Source organism: Acipenser ruthenus, chromosome 2 (genome assembly GCF_902713425.1).
Source record: "Acipenser ruthenus chromosome 2, fAciRut3.2 maternal haplotype, whole genome shotgun sequence".
NCBI classification, from domain to species: domain Eukaryota; kingdom Metazoa; phylum Chordata; class Actinopteri; order Acipenseriformes; family Acipenseridae; genus Acipenser; species Acipenser ruthenus.
Genome location: NC_081190.1, coordinates 81459628 through 81478301, shown reverse-complemented (window position 1 = coordinate 81478301; position 18674 = coordinate 81459628). Strand labels below are relative to the sequence as shown.

The 18674-nt window shown below is 36.5% G+C and overlaps 1 protein-coding gene across 7 annotated transcripts in view; it reads right to left on the bottom strand.

The window, feature by feature from the left end:
- The window catches only part of LOC117408841 (glutamate receptor 2), an 82579-nt gene that overhangs the window by 7462 nt on the left and 56443 nt on the right, over window positions 1-18674 (bottom strand). For all 7 annotated transcript variants that reach the window (XR_009309065.1, XM_059002354.1, XM_034014189.3 and 4 more), the window contains exons 5-13: window positions 12309-12362; window positions 11335-11493; window positions 9174-9341; window positions 7943-8047; window positions 7330-7440; window positions 6810-7016; window positions 4714-5081; window positions 1838-2036; window positions 261-508 (exon numbers count right to left, since the gene is read on the bottom strand). Coding sequence is in view for 6 of the 7 variants with exons in the window: in XM_059002354.1 (XP_058858337.1) it covers window positions 261-508; window positions 1838-2036; window positions 4714-5081; window positions 6810-7016; window positions 7330-7440; window positions 7943-8047; window positions 9174-9341; window positions 11335-11493; window positions 12309-12362 (1619 nt within the window). In the remaining variant the exon portion in view is untranslated. The remainder of the gene's footprint in view (window positions 1-260; window positions 509-1837; window positions 2037-4713; window positions 5082-6809; window positions 7017-7329; window positions 7441-7942; window positions 8048-9173; window positions 9342-11334; window positions 11494-12308; window positions 12363-18674) is intronic.

Here is an 18674-nt window from a genome sequence, read left to right as displayed (position 1 = left end):
TGTAAATCGTAAACTTGAATTAAAAATAGGAATATATAGAAATTTAAAACAAATTCTAAAGAAGGTCTTTAAAATCTTAAAATAATTTGCTTTCAGCAATTATTTTATTGTCTATGTACTTTTTGTTTTGTTTGTTTGTTTTTAAAAGATATCAAGTTACCTCATCTCCTTATACAAACCATCACACATTAGCAAAGATACATCAGGGTAGGTGGGATACTATAACAACATTGGACACATTGTTATACTATTCCACCCACCTTAATGAGGATCCTTTAGGCGTTGCGATGCCGTAGCCCTTTGAATCCAGGTTCCCTCCAACCTTCATGGTGTCGCACGGCTTCCTCTGCTCGATATACTCATTCATCGTGGACTCCAGCAGGTAAGCGTATTTCCCCTTGGACTTCCGAACCCGGGCGACACCTTCTGCGGTTGTCTTCACAAACACAGATGGCTCCGCACTTTTCATATAGGTCCACATTTTATCAAACAGTGCAATTTTAGATCTCTGTAAAAACAATAAAAAACATATACTAAGTTCCCAGTCATTTTAGCTTAAAAAAATGGTTTACATTTCACATGCACAAGTACTCATGAGCAATGAATTACGCTTTTCTTGGCAGGTTTTTACCAGCGGAATGTTTTACAACCTGAACATGACTTAAACAACCAGATTTGACTTGCATCCATTGGACACACTGAAATTTGAGGGATTATGGACCTAGGCTGAAACAGCATTCTCCATAATGAATTTGATGAATCAGCCAATTTGTGAAGTGACTGCACAGGGAAAGGCAAATTTGAGAGGAATGATGTGATTGTAACAGTATACAACTTGAAAGAAACATCTTAAGCCCCTTTCACACTGGCATGCTCTACCCGGGTCGGAACCTTCCATCCAAGCATCCTGCATTGAACTGTCTGCCCAAATGTTGATTAGATCAAACGTTTCTTCATCCCTGCTGCAATCTGGCTCAAGGTGTGTCTCAAGCAACAGAAATATGGCTAAACTGAATGAACAAAACGTTCCCTGCAGAAGTGAAACCTTCACGCAGGAGTGTCTGTCTGTGATTTCGTCGGCTGTCATGCATTTTGTCTCGGTCAACCCAGGTCAAAACGTGTTGACCCACATCCTAGCTGGGTCGCTGGGACCCGGGTACGACCCAGGTACATGGTTTCACACTATGCGGGATTGTGACCCGGGTAGCCAGAACTCGGGTCCGGACCCGGGTAGGAGTGCCAGTGTGAAAGGGGCTTAAGTTTCAATGAGGCTTGGTAAATTAATGTTCTGAGTAGCTTCTTCATAGTTTTATATTGTTAAACATGTTTCTACTGAAAATAGGGCCCTATGAGTACAATTCTTCAGCATTTGTGTAAACAATTTGATAAAATGTAATTTTATCATTTACTATAGTTTCAGCCTGTGGCAGGGCCAAAGCCCTGCCCATGTAAAGTGTGTGTGTGTGGGAATGTAAGGTTGGATGGGATGGTGTTAAATCTGTCCCTGCCAGCAATCACAGGTGTGGCCATTCACCAAATCAGGTAACTGGTGCTAATTGAGGAGTAGCCACATGTATAAAAGGAGTTAGAAAGCCTTTGTTTGGGTGTTGTTGTTTAGGTGAGTGTTTGAGTAGGTAACTGTATTGTGTTTGAGGTAGTTTTGTTTAAACCTTTTATTTTGGCCCCTGTGCTTTATTTGTTCCAGTGTTTTGTTTGTTGGTTTAATTAATGTATGCAACACCGCTTTAAATGCAAAAAAAAAGAGAAAAGACAAAAAGAAAAGAAAAAGACACAAGGGCCAAAACAACAATTATTAAATGGACAAAATGTATCGTACCCTAAAAAATTCTTTTGTTGAGCCAGAGTCCAGAGTTCCATAAGCAATCTCTGATTGCTTAGCGAGATCCTCCGCGCTTTCAATTGGGGACACCATCCGTTCAACAGTCAGGAAAGCAGCTAAGTTAGCCGTGTAGGATGAGATTATGATCAAGGTAAAGAACCACCATACCCCGCCAACAATTCGCCCAGAGAGAGATCTAATAACAAGTGTGAAATGGATTTATAAAAATGAAATGAATGCCTCAGTCAAAATAACCAGTTTATCAATTGTGTGTTAATGCAACAATTAAGTACAGGGGAGCACTTCTGAGCTTAACACACAGCCCCTGAAGGGAACATTTAGAACAAAAGGACATATTTTATAGCTGCTATAAAGCTGTTTGAATCAAGCACATTGCCAAAAGCTATACTGTAAAACTACCTCTGTTTCCAATAAGCACATTAAACAACAAAAAAAATACAAAACTAATCTTTATGTGTCATCCTGACTATATTTCATGTGAACTGTATGTGCTGCAATGAAGTAACTAAAATGACAATATGACAAATGGAACATTTTAAACATGTTCTGTTAATCGAACCAAGCTATTTGACATTATTTGCTGCAAGGTCAATGGAAAATGGGGGGAAAACAGAACAAAACAAACATAACATTGAACTGTTGACTAAGCTCCAGTACAAAATTTACACAGAACAGAGCCAAATGCATACATGATTACCCCTTGCTAGCTTAAGACAGGAGGACATTACAGAAATTAGCTGACTTCTGAAACTAGACATACTATGCGGTATAGATGAAGGATGCTGATTAACAGTTATTATTGTGAGAGGAGGTATAGGTAAAGTGAAATCATTTCTCAAAACCAGGTGTTTGCAGACAAACAGAAAAACAAGTTAAATGAGTTGTAAGTGATTATGGGAAAACCAATTAAATGCAACAGGCAACAGAGCGTGACAGTAAAACCTATAATAATCCAAGGCTTTAACTGCAGCAACTTGATATTTGTATGGTTTTTCCTTCTCCTGCTCTATGAAAATGCAAGAAGAGCAGGTTAACCTAGCATGTTGAAAACAAAGAAAAAACAAGTACAATTGGCATTAGTATAGAGAGAATATCATTCACTTCACGAAATGGTGCTAATTTCAACCTACCGAAAGCACCCTAACTGATACTCCTGCTATTTTGTTGTTGCTTACTACTTAAAACTGAACTACATGCATTGTCATGCAAAAACAAACATGCTAAACCTAGCTTTAAACTAACAATATAATGTTGCATATGGCTTTCAAAATAAATCTAATGTAATTCATCTTATAGTTGGTATTAAGTAAATTTTAACAGTTTTACAAACTTAAAGCATTTTCTATTTATCTAAAACAACCGTATTGTAACTACATACAGTGTATTTCTATGATGGGCAACAACCCCTTAAAACACACCAGGTTTCAAGAAATGATTGGATTGTAATCCTCACCTGTTTTTGCCTAGTAAAGGGGAAAAGATACAGATATGTTTATTGAATGTTGTCCAGTGATAACTTAATAGATGACTACATCAATGCTGGAAAAGTTAAAATGGAGAAAAAAAATGTTTTCTGTGTGTGTGAACTTCCTTTGTGATAGCAAAGGGTAAGGGGGCATCTCCCAAGTAATGCTCCACAGCTGGATAGGACATACTGTACTAACCTGATATATGCTATGTTTCAACTTAAAGAGCAAGGAAAACAAATACAGCATTTGATGCAGTCTGTACAATCCCCCTTACTATTCTGTGATGTTCGAATTATTCTTGGTGTTTTATGCCACTTTTTCAATGTTCTATATCTTATATCCTTTTCAATACCATTAGGCTTTTTTGGTCACAAGAGAATGGTCTCTGGTATAGACCATGTCCATGCGTACCTTAACCTCCCAGTCACCGTGGAAGATGTTACCAAGGAAGACAGTGGGCAAGATCTGACCTTGTCATCTTTCTGTAGCCAAAAACAAAAGCATCTTCAAAAAAGTCAAGGAGATTGCTCAGAGAGAATCAACCTGCCGTTTTGTGCTATTCCTTCTTTAAGAAAATCTTACAAAATGTTCATACATATAAAACAGTATTCTATTAAATACCTATCACTTTATCTGAGCTGATTTTTTTGTTTGACTGAAAGGGCTTTGAATTAATAACTAGTACCATTTGGAAATACTAACAGTTCTATCTGTAAGCTTTGTCTTACCAAGAAAGCTTTCTTCTTCAAAACTCACTGCACAGTTTTTCCTCAGCTAATACAGCCTGTTCAAGTAGCTTCACAAACTTGCAGGTATGACAGACATAGCTTACCATATTAGTTTTAACCAGCTCAGCATTTGATTCAGGGATGTCGGTATTAGTTAATCTACATGGGAAAGAAGCAGCAAGGTAGAAACAATTGGAAAGAAAGGTGTTTAAATGAAGGCAAGAGAGAGGGTACTGTGAAGTTTTTCTATTTCTATCTTTCTCAATGGCTCACTGTGCTACCACCTATATAAACGCATGGACCGTGGACCGTAAAATGGGAATATGCAGCAAAAACACGGTACCCCTCCAAGAGGACATGAAATGACAGCAACTTTATGCACATTACGGCCTTGGCATGGTGTATACAAGTTCACTGAAGAAATACTTAATTGACGTTACCCCAACAGCAATCTTATATTTCTTGTCCTGTACTGAACTCTTTGTCTTAAGAGGGAGAGTTTTTTTAAGCAAAACATTTACTCTTAGGGACCAAAGAGGTTTATCCATGGGAAATAAATATCACAGGGATGGATTTCCAGGAGGCAAACATATATGCACCATAGCATCAGACTGGGACCGCAAATGCACAAAGTTAAAATTTTTGATAGACCAACCTTGGCGAAATATCGCATCCTTGCTGCATAAAGGCACCAAGAGAAAACCAGAGACTATTAAATATCCCAAATTCATTTGTGGATTCGTTACTTTGTGTTTGTCCGTCTTCATATTCCTCGGTGTGCCACTCATAGGGGCTGAAGCGACTGACTAGGAACAGAACCACACTGACCCCGATGTAGGCAAACACTATGCACATCCAGATTTCATATGCCAGGGGATCTAGGAAGGAAAACACCCCTGGCTTGGATTTCTGAGGCTTCTTAATCATGATGGAGATCCCCAGGCTCATAAAGGGCTTTGAAAAGTCTATCACTTCTTCTCGCACCAGGGTGATGGTTAATGGAGCAACAGCTATGTCAGCTTTCTGCAATTAGAATGGAAATATTTGACATTTACTACATTTAAACACATCCATAGACTAATTTCTAATACCTATAGTGACAACATTCAAGGTTAAATTTGATAAGGGATCTTTATATACCACCTTGTATGCTAAATTGACTGACAGGAATAGTATTCTGCATGCTTTTAGCTTTCACCACTGAAAAGGGGACTTCCTTATAGTCAATTTTAGCGACTTAAACAAATTTGTTTTAAATCTGTAGATTTTGATACGGAAGCTGGCAAAATGTACGACCAATTTCTATCTAGGAATTACTCAAGGGATTGGCTAGATAACGCTCTCTTTAAAGTTAAAAACGTAGATGTAAATCATCATGTGAATAAGAACAACAAATAATTCTCTTCCATTTGTTGCAAGACTTTTACTACACATAGTCATGAGATTAAACATATTATTAACCAACACTGGCATATCTTATCAACTGATACTATTGGTAGCAAAATATTTCGATCTATGCCCCTTTTTACACACTATAGAGGCAGAAATATGCAGGACATTCTTGTTAAAGCTGATTCTTTTAAAGATACAGCTAAAAATTTAAACTGGGGTAGAGTCATAAATGACTTCTTTCCATGTCGGAAATGTGCAGCTTGTGACAATGCTATCAAAACTAAAACCTTTACAAGTTATGTAACTAAAAAAGAATACAAGATTTCACAAGTCATTACCTGCACATCTGATTTTGTAGTTTATTTAATTTCTTGTCCTTGCAACTTACAATATGTTGGCAAAACCAAAAGACAGCTATGGGTGCACATTAATGAACATAAAAGTGCCATCCGTATGAAAGACGTACACTCGCCATTGGCGAGACATTTTGCAGAGGTAAATCATTCCATTTCGGACTTAAAATTTTGTGGTATACAAAGATTATTCCAGTCTCGTAGAGGGGGTGACTTGAATCAAAAACTACTTAAATGTGAAGCAAAATGGGTCTTCTATCTCAAGACAGTACAGCCAGACGGCATTAATGAAGAACATGGATTATCATTGTTTTTGTATTTATATCATTAATGTTTATTTGATAATTAATTCATGACGTTATCATGGCTCCATGGCCACTAACGTTTATGTATATATAGTATTTACATATTCTTTGTATATTAATATCAGTGTTCATTTTTATTATTTTGGCTTTAGTAGATTTATATGAACTGAAATAGTCCAATCAATAGATCTTAAAATTCAATAATTAACAATATGAGGTATTGAACTGACTTTTGCCACTGTTATTTAACTTGTCCTGTAATTAAATTTTATCATAGTATTTAGTAATATATTCCCTCTAATATTTATCAGTATATTAATTGGTCTGTGTACATGTTTTGCCTTTAATTGAACACCTGACCTCTATTTATCTTTAACTGAATTAAGATCTTAAATACTCAGGTGTTCTTCATTTGCTAGCACTGAGGATGGTCATGAGACGGAAACATTTGCACTGAGCACTGTTTGCACGTCTAAATACTTTGCACTTCTGTTCTTCTCTAAATAAAAGACTGTTTTTTCGCATTAATTTAGATTTTGTAGTGGTTTTTTTATCGCCACTCTTCAATACTCTTCAGTGTGTGGATCATTTTGGACTTTTAATTACTTCATGCATTTGAAGATCTATGCACCTGGTTTTGTTTGTTCATTTGTACTTCTCTTTTAAGGCGCAGTGAGGACTTCATTTGAAACTTTTCTTACCTCATACACAAGTTCTCCCACCATTCCATTCCAAATTTTGGTTTCAGCATCCCTGGCGCCATACTTTCCATCAGGTACAATAGATAGCTTGTACTTGAACCCACAATGTTTAGCTATTTCTGCTGCCAGGTCCACACAGTAACCTTCATACATGTCATTGCCTTCAAATAGCTCATAATTTTTCTTCAGCATTACATACGGTGCTTCCTAAAAAAGTTTTAAAAAATGAAGAAAAAATGCTGTTAGAGCTAAAAGAACCATTCTAAAACAACCAGTAAGACAGGATTTCATATTATAATAAGAACTAGTGTGGAACCCTCAAGGTACCTTCGAAACAAACATCCCAATACATTAAACATCTGTATATACCAAGAAACAATTAAAACCTATAACTAACATTTATTGGTTTATATCAGCTCATTACCTGCTGTTGTTTTGAATTTCAAAAATTACTACTATGACTATTATTATTTTTACTACGACTACCACAACAACTTCAACTAATACTAATCAAGCTTACCAAAATTGTTGTCACAATTACTGTTTTATTTTCCATGCCTGTGGAGTCATTTCCGGGTGAGAAATCGTTTGCTGTAACAACCATTTTGTCAACTTCATTCCAATAACCAATCTAAAAAAAAAAAAAAAATAATAATAATAATAATAATAATAATATAGTTTTCTTACATGATGTATTCATATAAGAAATGACCTGTGTGAAGAATGTACCTTTATTAATAGCTTGCACAGTAAACACTAACACCAGATAAAGGATTCATGAGCTGCTTAAACATAACTACTAATGTAAATAATATTTTGCTTGTACAGTATATGATACGTTTTCTCTATTACCGTGTAGTGTTAAAAGCAGAGAGGAATGTATTTACAGTGTTTAAGATATTCACACTCCAGGGCCCTGGGATCAGCAAACCACATTACGTTATAACAGTTGTACATAACACAGCTGTACAAGGTATTGCATACATCTGTAAACCAGTTGCATATTAAGAGGCATTGCCAGGGTAGCAGTTTCAACTATATTTTAATAAACATCTTATATACTTTTCAATCACACTAGACATGGACAGTGGACATACTGCAACAATTCAACATGACCAATTAAGGCATCATACCTTCCGTGGACCACTGTTTTTTAACTCCATAACATTAACTGTATAGTTAATTCTTCTCCCATACTGATCAAACTGTATGTTTCCAGTCAAGCCTTCCACGTGGACCTAAATGGCAAAATACAATATACAGTATCATACAGAGTAATAATATGTATAATATTTTTACAGACTAAAGGGCTATTCACACTATAGTGTTTATTCGCTGCGTTTTCTAGGGTAAAAAAATGAACCTATGGAATTGAATACGACCTTTCATACATGAGCGTAATCGCAGCGAACAAAATGTGAAATTTGCTGGGAAAAAAAAAATAGGAACAGGTTTGATTTTTGGACAAAAAACTTTGCGATCACCACCCTGTCATGCTAAATTTGGATATAATCTGAAGGCAATATGGATCGGGTGCAAACTGCCATATGGTTATTGCTCCGAAGAAGAAGAGAAAGAAAGATCTACACAAACGTGTATGTATGTGTATAGCATATCCTACAAATTATGTTGTATTTATTTATGTTGTTATGAAATTCAAGAGGTTACATACAGTATATATTGGGCGGGGAGCCCCAATAGGTTGGGCGTGTGTGGCGTGAATGGGCATCATGCGCCCAGGGTGCCAATAAAGGAGCATATGAGAGCGACTGGGAGACTGTGTGAGTGTCAGATCAGCTGCTGTATTGGTAACCAATAATCTCAAACAATGTTAATGGCAACAAACAATTGTTTAAACAAAATTAGAATTACAGATAGGACTACCAAACACAATCATTTCGATGCGTTCTGATTTTTTTTTTTTGTTTATCTCTCACAGATACCTTGTTACCTGTGACTCCTTCACAACCACAGCATACAGCTGTAGGACTGGTATCTCAACTGTGTGGAATATATGTAATATTTCTTGTGCTGCTTATCATAAAGAACAAGATATTCTGCACTGCTATAATCAGACGTTCCCTCACCTTGCCTGTGATATTTGACACGTACAGTAAGTCTGAATACAAAAATAGTAGCGAAACATCGGGGTGTAAAAAACAGTGCAAATAAATACTGTCGTATGAATAGCCCTTAACCCATAAATATAAAACACTCAATTGTTTGTCAAACAATTTTACTAATTTATTTTAGTATTTTGTCTGCAGACTATAAGCCTTACCTTGTAACAGGCTGATCTGGTACCGTGCACACTGAGCTAACAACCTGTATAATGTAATGTTTTTTTTAATGGCAACATGTCACCTGTTTCAAGGCTCTTTCTATTTCAACTCCTTGGGCCCAGGGTACAGCAGGGTTTGCCAGACAGTCACCAGCATTGCCTCTCCTGGAGATGTCAATCCTCTGTTTGCGCAGGTAGCGGAAGGCTTCGGTCATCACTTGCACAGCATCGTAAGTCAAGGCAGACGTGTACTGTACAGTAAGAAAATAGATAACACAACAGACAAAATCCAAAAATCCACTGAGACAGACCCAGACAAGAACTTATAGCACATTTTGCTCCCATCATGTATTGTTTCATTACAGCTGTAGTGACAAAAGGGGCTTTACAATCTTTATTCATCAATATATACTGCCTTTATATGGTTAAAACCAGTATCCTGTGATCAACCCTTGCTGCCATACACTCCGTTATTTACAGTAGGAACACACATTTTGCCCCAAGGAAGCAATAGTACTACTTACATCTATAGTTTCTATTGTTTGGCAAAGGTCATGGTTTTAATCAAAGCATACTGTTGAGTCACTGCCTACATTGATCACTTTCACATGCGTTTTGTTTGGCCTTGCAGAGAAGAGTTCAATATACTCTGCATTAAATACCTCCATACCTTGCTGTATTCTACTACTGCTCTTAATTATAACTAATACCTGTATCTTGTATTTGACTTTACTTTTATAGGTATCCGTATTCACATTTTTTGTAATTGGTCTTATTTGATATAATTCTCATCCATACATCGTACTTACTGCATTCTCATTTACTCGTGAGAAAATATTCTTACTATAAGTTAACTGCTCTTAGTAGAACCTGCTCTTACATGTAATTACTTACTGTAATCTCAATCTTTTGCTCTTATTTTAATTTCTATCTTTTTCTACTGATTTTATTGTTCTTTACAACTGCTTTTATCTGTAATGTGATATTCTTTAATGTGATATTCTGAAATGTGATACTTTGTACTGTGATATTTTGTTATAGAAATTACATTTTGAAGGGAAGGTGTCATTCAAGAAATTGGCAGTACATTTCAAGGCACTTAAAATGAGTTTGACTTTAATCCGGAGTTTCATTTAAAAAACGATTCTGAATTACTGACATCCTTGAGCATTATAATTCACAATAACAGCTCAAAGCTCAAAGCCCTTGCACCTACATAGTGACTGCAGCTTAGTGAAACAGTCAAGAACCTGACAGGTCATCAAGGTGCGCCCAGGCTCATAACCGGTGAATGCAATATGTTGAAGCCATGCTCTGGCCAATCTTGTAATACTACTTGTACGTAGTAAGTTTTCAAGTCAATCCACTAGGAAGTTCAACGAAGATTAAAGTTTTTTTAACATTTTGACCACTTTTTAAAACTTTTATATTGCATTCCCTGCCTCAAGATGGCTTCACATGTACCTGCATGGACCTCTCAGAACTACATTTCCCATTATCCTTCCCTCAGTTACATATGTGAGTTGTTATATCTAAAAAAAACTTGCTTGGGGAGCACCGGACAGAGTAGTTACAGTAATTCAACTTTAAATAACACACATCTGCAGGGGTCGGAACAGTCATGTTACATGACGGACACCTTACAAAATACTGACCTCACCAATGGACATGATCAGATATCATGTCCGTTAGTATTATGTACATTTAATTATAATATAAAACAAACATTAATGCAACGTCCGATTTAAACCCCACAATTTTCTGTTCTGGATAATTATTTTGTTCATTTTCCAAACAACTGAATATTGCTGCACTCAGATTTGCTACATTACACCGTCCAGCTATTTCTGTTAGGTGTATTCCCCAGATTCAATGTCCAGGGTCTTGAAATTTGATACCAACACCTACAAATGCTGAATTTTCTTTTTCAATGTAATTATTAATTTTGTGCTGTAGCAGATAAATACAAAAGTTTTAAATGTCCACACATCTTCACATTAAAGTGATAAATCAGACCCCAGGTGTATTGAAATAATTGATTGAATCTTTATTGAAATAATTTACTTAATTATTTTATTTGTCTTAAAAACATTCCCAAATAAAACTAACCTACCATAAGTTTAACACAGTTATCACAGCTATCTCTGCCATTTCTACATTCCAGACATATACAGTAGCTGATTAAATCTAAATACTTTTTGTCTGACAAAAAGTAGTGTAGTTGCTTTCACTCATGAAACTTACCCTAATTCTGTTGTCCGCTCCAGGATATTCTTTTTCCTCTAAAGCTTCCCAACGCTGATCAAATTTTGAGACAACTGGGTCATCAAAATCAACAATCTGAAATCCTGATACGTTGGCTCCGCCATACTGAATTTTTGACAAATCCCCATCTACGAATCCCTGCGAAAATAAAATAATAGTATAAAAGGACAATGGGGGCTTTTCCGTTGATTCAAACTGTGACAGATCTAAATGACACCATCCATTAACTATTTTAACCCACTTACGATCTACGTCCTTAAACTATATCTCTGTTACTCTTCAGTGTAATGAATATCCAGCACAAGTACTGGGTTTTACTGGGAATATAAGTACTCAATCCAATTGTATGATTCGGTGTAGTTTTTGTGATGGCAATACATTGATATGCATATAGCTATCCTGTACAGCTAAGGCAACTCACACAACCAGATACTATAAAATGTTTGTGTTGGTATACAGTAGTTGTTGCTGTAAAATGTCTAGAGATTTTTCACCCAGTCAACTAAATGTAAACTTGTTAACCAGTGTGATGATTTTTTAAAATAATTATTAAAAGCCTATGGTGTATAATAATTAATTACTGAAATACAAAAATAAACAAAAATTCAATGATGTTTCTTTTTCAACGTCTTCAAAATGAGAAGAAAAAGACTTCTAGGTGAAACATTAGTTAATTCATTTAAGTTTCTTTTAGTATTTCTAAATACACTGCTTTGACTCTTTAATAGTTATGCATGGTATAATAATTACAAATGAGAAAATAACTAAAGTTATAAAAAAAAGTTTTTCAGTCTGAAAGATTGTTTAAAAAATAACAATGCAATCTGAAAAGCAATATTTTAATACCTAATTTGAACATGGGAAAGCAACTGTTGGTAGTAAAACTGACAAAACTTAAGTATGGGCGGGCCTGTACAATTTATGCTTCATATATTACAACACTGTCAACATACCAGGTTTGCAATGATGTAGTGATATCCTTTAACATGCCTTCCAATCGTAATGACCTGTAAAACAAATAAAATAAAATGTGTATGGTCAGTATCTTAACTAAGCATTTAGTATTCTGAGCTAAAATTGATTATTTAACCACATATATCTCAACATTAAAGATGACTTGCTGTGAATGAGACACATTTTAACATCTTTCCAACTGGTTTACAATGTAAAGGTTATTGTGCTGGATTAAAATTTAAAAGTTTATTGTGCTACAATACAGTAAAATCATAGTGAAAACATAGGCAAAAAGTGTCAGTATTGTACTGCATTGTACAAACCAGCACAGACTAGGAACAGCACCACACTAATGTAAGTAAGGAGCACAAGTATTGTTTATTAAACCAAAACACGTAATACTGTTTGAGTAGGCTGTCCATGACTACAGCTAAGCCTTCAGAAGAGAGGTGTGTGCTGACTGAACATAATCCAGTGTGCTGAGTTCAGATACAACAAAGGACTGGTGCATTTCTATTACTGTGTGTGAGTCATAGCAGTGAACATTTCAAAGAAGTAAAAGTGGGAACAGGGGACCCAAGGGAACTTTAAAGTGTGGATTGATTCCATATAAACAGTCAGGATATAAAATGAATACAAGAAAAAACATTTGAATTGAAAAAAAAAGATAAAAAAGAAAAGGCAGTACAAATGATAACTAAAACTTCACAAAACTGGCAACAATTAACATTACATTACAAATGTAGATTCTTATACAATATGAGTATTGGAGATCAGTTATTTAAAATGTACTGTTATAGTAAAAACATAATCTTAATAGGGGTCTAAATAATCAATAACACTGTTTTGTCTTGGAATTCATCACAAATATAAGACTGCATTTATCTATTATTTGTAGTTGTCATTTATCAGCTATTTTGCTTTTGGTTAAGTTCAGCTTCAATTATATGAGCTGCACAATTCAGAACAGGTTGATCAGTGCCCACAACAGGACAATACACAGAGCTAGGTGGAGAAAGATCAAGGTTTGTGACTGTTAAGTACATATTTATATTTTAATAGATAGACACATGGTTCATCCAGTTTTTAATGTGTCTGAAGATTGTATTTTGTATGCTCAATAATGAATTAATTAAGACCTAGAAGGAGGTTCAGTTGGTTCAATTAACAAAGACCTGGGGCCGGTTGCATAAAACTATATTAGACTAGTCTAAACCATTAGACTAGTCTTAGTTTGACAATTAGACGAGTCTAATGCAAGTTAGTCAGTTGCATAAAAATTAAGACTGACTAAGACTTAGCCTAAAAAGTTAGCCTCTTCACACCCAGGCTAACTTAGAATTAAGTCTATCTTCCATGGAAACCATTAACTGTCAGAAAGAAATCATGGCCTCCCACCACAATCTCTGGCTATATGCGCGCTGTTTGAGGAGAGAAAGAGTATTCAAAGACAGAAACAATCCACTGGAAGTGTACTCAGATACTGAGGTAATTGAAAGGCTTCGCTTACCAAGGCAAGCCATTGTAAAATTAGCAGATCTAAAGGATAAATTGAGGCCTGCCACAGGCAGAAACCATAGTGTCCCTGTTTTGTTACAAGTCTGCTTGGCACTCAGATTTTACAGCAACAGGTTGTTTTTTAAATTCTGTGGGAGATTTCATAGGGCTGCATAAATCCACTGCCTCACGGATAGTCTTCAGAGTTTCAAAGGAACTTGCAATAAGACTGCAAATGTTTCCTGTTGAGTCAACTGTTCTCAACAATATGAAAAGTGACTTTTTTTCAGTTGCTGGTTTTCCTAATGTTGTGGGAGCAGTTGATGGGACTCATGTCAAGATACAAGCTCCTTCAGCTAATGAACACCTGTATGTCAACAGAAAGGGATACCACAGCATAAATGTTCAAATGATCTGTGATGCTAACCTGAGCATCATCAACTGTGTGGCACGCTGGCCTGGCTCAACCCATGATTCTCGCATCCTGAGGCAGTCTGTTGTACATGAAGCTTTTGAAGGTGGTGCAATACCTGGTATACTGCTCGGAGACAGTGGATATCAGCTGAAACCATGGTTACTTACACCTTTCATCAACCCAACTAATGAAGCCCATACGCGCTATAACAACGCTCACACAAAATCAAGGAATGTAATAGAGAGGTGTTTTGGTGTGCTGAAGAGACGGTTCCACTGTCTACATGGAGAACTGAGGATGGTGCCTGAGCGAGCCTGTAATATCATCTGTGCTGCTGTAGTCCTGCATAATATTGCAAGGTAAGAGCAAATGTGCCTTCATGTTAATTCTCCCTTCATAACGGGTGTAATTTAAATGTATATTTATGTTTATCTTAAGTTAACTTTTTATAGATACTGAAATAAATATAAAGATATAATTAAAATACATTGTGGAAAATAAAATATTTACTTGATGCAATTAAATTATTGTTTATATAATGACTGGGAACTTGCACTGCCAGACCCGGAGGGACCTAATAGTGTGGCTGTATATGAAGAGGAGGAAGTGCTTGAGCAAGCAGAAGTGGATGAAGATGGCTCAGGAAGATACATTTGCCAAATGATTGTGGAGAATTGTTTCTCCAATTAATGTTTTAGTATTTACAAAGTCACATGAAATCCCCCAGAGAATTTAAAACCACAATCTGTTGTATAAAATCCAAGTGCAAAACAAACCTGTAGCCCCTCAGGGACGCTGGTTTTGGCCTGCAGCAGGCCTCAAAATATACTTTTGATCTGCTGCTAATTTATTAATGGTTTGCTTTGCTGTAAAAGCCTTTCAATTACCTTGATAATTGTAATAATAACAATAATAATAATAACATTTCTTTATTTATTTCTCATTAGGTCTTTTTATTTAAAACAAATGTAGACATTTAAAATTAAACTTGCATTTAATACTTTAGTACTTTTTTCTGAAAAAATATCTAAATAAAGATTGTACTATAATTTGTTGCAGTTTACTGTTCAGACATTTTTGCTATTTACAGTTTTAGTTTAATTTTTTCTAATTAAACTTTTTTCTAATTAATCTTTTCTATTTCTAAGTGTAGCTTCCTCTCTTCAAGAATTAAATCGCGGTAAATTTACGTATTTTTCACGGGTATGTTGCGGAATTTAATTAGGATTTCGCGGACATGTTTAAACATTAAATAAACCTAAGTAGACAGTATTTCAGAACACTATAAAGCCTAAAAATAGTGGTACTTGCTTCCTTACTAAAACATTGTGCTGTCATTTGTTAAAGGCGAGTATGCAGGCGGACCACGTGGGTGTCCGACTGTAATGGCTGCATAGTTGCACCGCTCCGCAAACCGTGGCACTATTTATTTATTTTAAATCCTAAAACTGTTCTCGACATATCTAAATCTGGGTCAAGTACAATTTTATACAAAGCAATGTCTCAGAGAGAGGGTCGCAGAGGGCGCTCGGACAAGCCAAATTTCATATCTACAACTATAGCTGAAGACGCTGAGGGCCCTGACATTGAACCGCTCGTCCCTGAACTTTCTTGCTAAAGAAATGCGGTCTATGAGAGTGTTTATGCAAAACATCGCCGGTGATACAAGCGCGATTAAAAAATCGGTCGGCGAAGTGCAATCTGCAATCACCGTTCTTACAGACCGAGTTGGAGAAGCAGAGGGAAGGATTGTTAAAATGGAGGAACAAACAGACTCGTTTGCCGAGACCTTACAGACCACGCTGAGGCAGTTGGAGGCGGTGATGGAGCAGGTGGAGGACCTAGATAACAGAGGCCGGCGTAACAACTTGAGAATCTTGGGTATTCCTGAAGACGCAGAAGGGAATAATATGATCCAATTCCTGCAAAATGAGATCCCTAAAATGCTTAAACATGCTTTTGAGGGGCCAATTAGAAATTGAGAGGGCTCATAGAGCATTAGCACCCAAACCAAGAGAGGGCCAGCGACCGAGAGCGATCATACTGAAGCTGTTGAGGTTTCAGATAAAAGAGGAAATTCTACGGAGATGCGGTACCTGGCATGGCATGAATCAAGCATCATGATATTCCCGGATTACTCGGAAAATTCTAGTGGATAAAAGAAGAGCTTTCGCTTCAGTCAAGAAGGATCTGCATATGCAAGGGATTAAATTTGCGCTACCCAGCTGTTTTGGTGATATATCTCAATGGAGCCTCACACTCCTTCGCCACTCCTGAAGAAGCTTCAGATTTTGTTAAACGGAGAACACGGAAGGCAGGGACTCAGAGCAATCCTAATGACTGATATCAACCCCGGAGCGAACTGAGTTTAGCTGAAGAATTTCAGATAAGTAAAACTATATCGGGCTGACACCTTAAAATGTCCTCCGACAACATAAACATCATGGCAGTTTTTCTTTCTTTTTTTTTTTGGATGTTACTAAAGTGGACATTGGCAGACTGGTTATAGTTGGATGTTGTTATCTGATTGTGATGTACAGAGCAATTGTTATTTATTTTTTATTTTTTTTCTCTTTGCCATCTGCCTTCTCTTCCTTTATTGTTGTTTTGAGAGATAGTAAAGTGAATAATTACTGTTGCTTCTACCACATTATGGAACTGTAGGCAGTGGCACACGTAAATAGGGTTTCGTAGTGTAATTATTATTTCAAATTATTTATTTATGACCTTTATTAATCAAAATGTGCTACAGGTTGTAGTGTTAAATCAGCTTGATTATACAGCTCACCTCTCCTTACGGAGCCAACAATAGGATAGATATTTAATGTTTTATAAGGATACATTTTGCCTAGGTATTCACAGCGCTGTATATTTCTGTTTTGAGATCTTTTACCCCTATTTCCTAATTATTATTTTTGCGGTGCTGCTGCTTACAATGACTTGTGGGTTGTATGTTGAGGTTAGTTTATATAATATCTATTGTGCCGGGTTTGCTGGTGCCAGCTATTGTGGAACGAGCCCAGGTGACTCTGAGTAGGAAGTTTACTCAGCACGATGTTAGTGTTTTTTGTTGCTGCTCTGATCCCAGCTGTTACGGGTTTGCTGGGAATTGAAGGCATGCCTATGTTTCTATTCTCCTTGAAGATAATGCATGGAAAAATGGCTTGCTTTATCTTTATTTGTCTTGTCTACTTTGTTTTTTATTTGTATTCTAGATATTTCTGTTACTGTACTATTGGGGGAGGACTCTGCCATTTAAAATTCTGCAAATTACTGTATGACTGACGGGAATAGTGAGCCTGGTCCATGGAAGACAATTACATGGAATGTAAATGGCCTTAATCACCCTATAAAGAGAAAAAAAGTACTTACTTATTTAAAGTCATCCAAGGCAGATATAGCTTTTCTGCAGGAAACACATTTAAATCAAAAAGAATCTGAAAAACTTAAAAAATCTTGGGTAGGCAGAGCATATTCAAGCCCAGGTACCTCCAAGAGTAGGGGTGTGTCCATTTTAATAAATAAAACCTTACGTTTTTTTGATACCAAGGTTTTAACTGATTTTGAAGGTCGCTATATTATAGTAATGGGATTGCTTATGGGAGTTCCTGTTATATTTTGCAACATTTATGCTCCTAATGCAGATTGCCCTGATTTCTTTCATGGGTTGTCGCAAACTTTATTAGATTTGGGTGATGCTCCAATTATTTTGGGGGGAGACTTTAACCAGATTATGGATCGGGATCTGGATAGGTCTAGGCCACGTGCAGGTGCGGAAAGTAGGTCAGCAGCTGCAGTTTACCAGTTGGCCATGAATTTAGGTTTAAAGGATATTTGGAGACTGATGCATCCAGACAGTAGAGATTATTCTTTCTTCTCCCCTCCACACAATATTTATAAAAGGATTGATTACTTTCTTATTTCACAATCTCTGATTGATATGGCCCTCGCCTCCCAAATTGGCAATATAGTTGTTTCTGACCATGCTCCAGTATTTTTGTGCCTCGCTCCTCTATCGGCTGTCCCAAAAAGCCGCCGATGGCGTTTAAATATCTCCTTATTGAAAGACCCGGAATGTGTTAAACTAATAGAGAGAGAGATTGCGTTCTTTGTGGAAACAAATAACAGGGAGGACACCTCTCTTGCTGTCTGGTGGGATGCACTCAAGGCATATCTTAGAGGTAGAATTATCTCTTACGCCACATTTAAGAAAAAAAATGGCCAATCAGAAAACAGCTGAGCTGGAGAAGGAATTAAAGTTTTTGGAATTGCAATATGCCCAGCAGAGGGGCCAGGTTGTATTGAATAAAATAGTTACTGTTAAATATGAACTGAATAGGATTTATCATGGAAAGGCTGAGTATGCTTTATTCCGTATCAAACAATCATACTGGGAATCGGGCGAAAAACCAGGTCGCTTATTAGCCTACAGATTAAAACAACAAAACTGTGG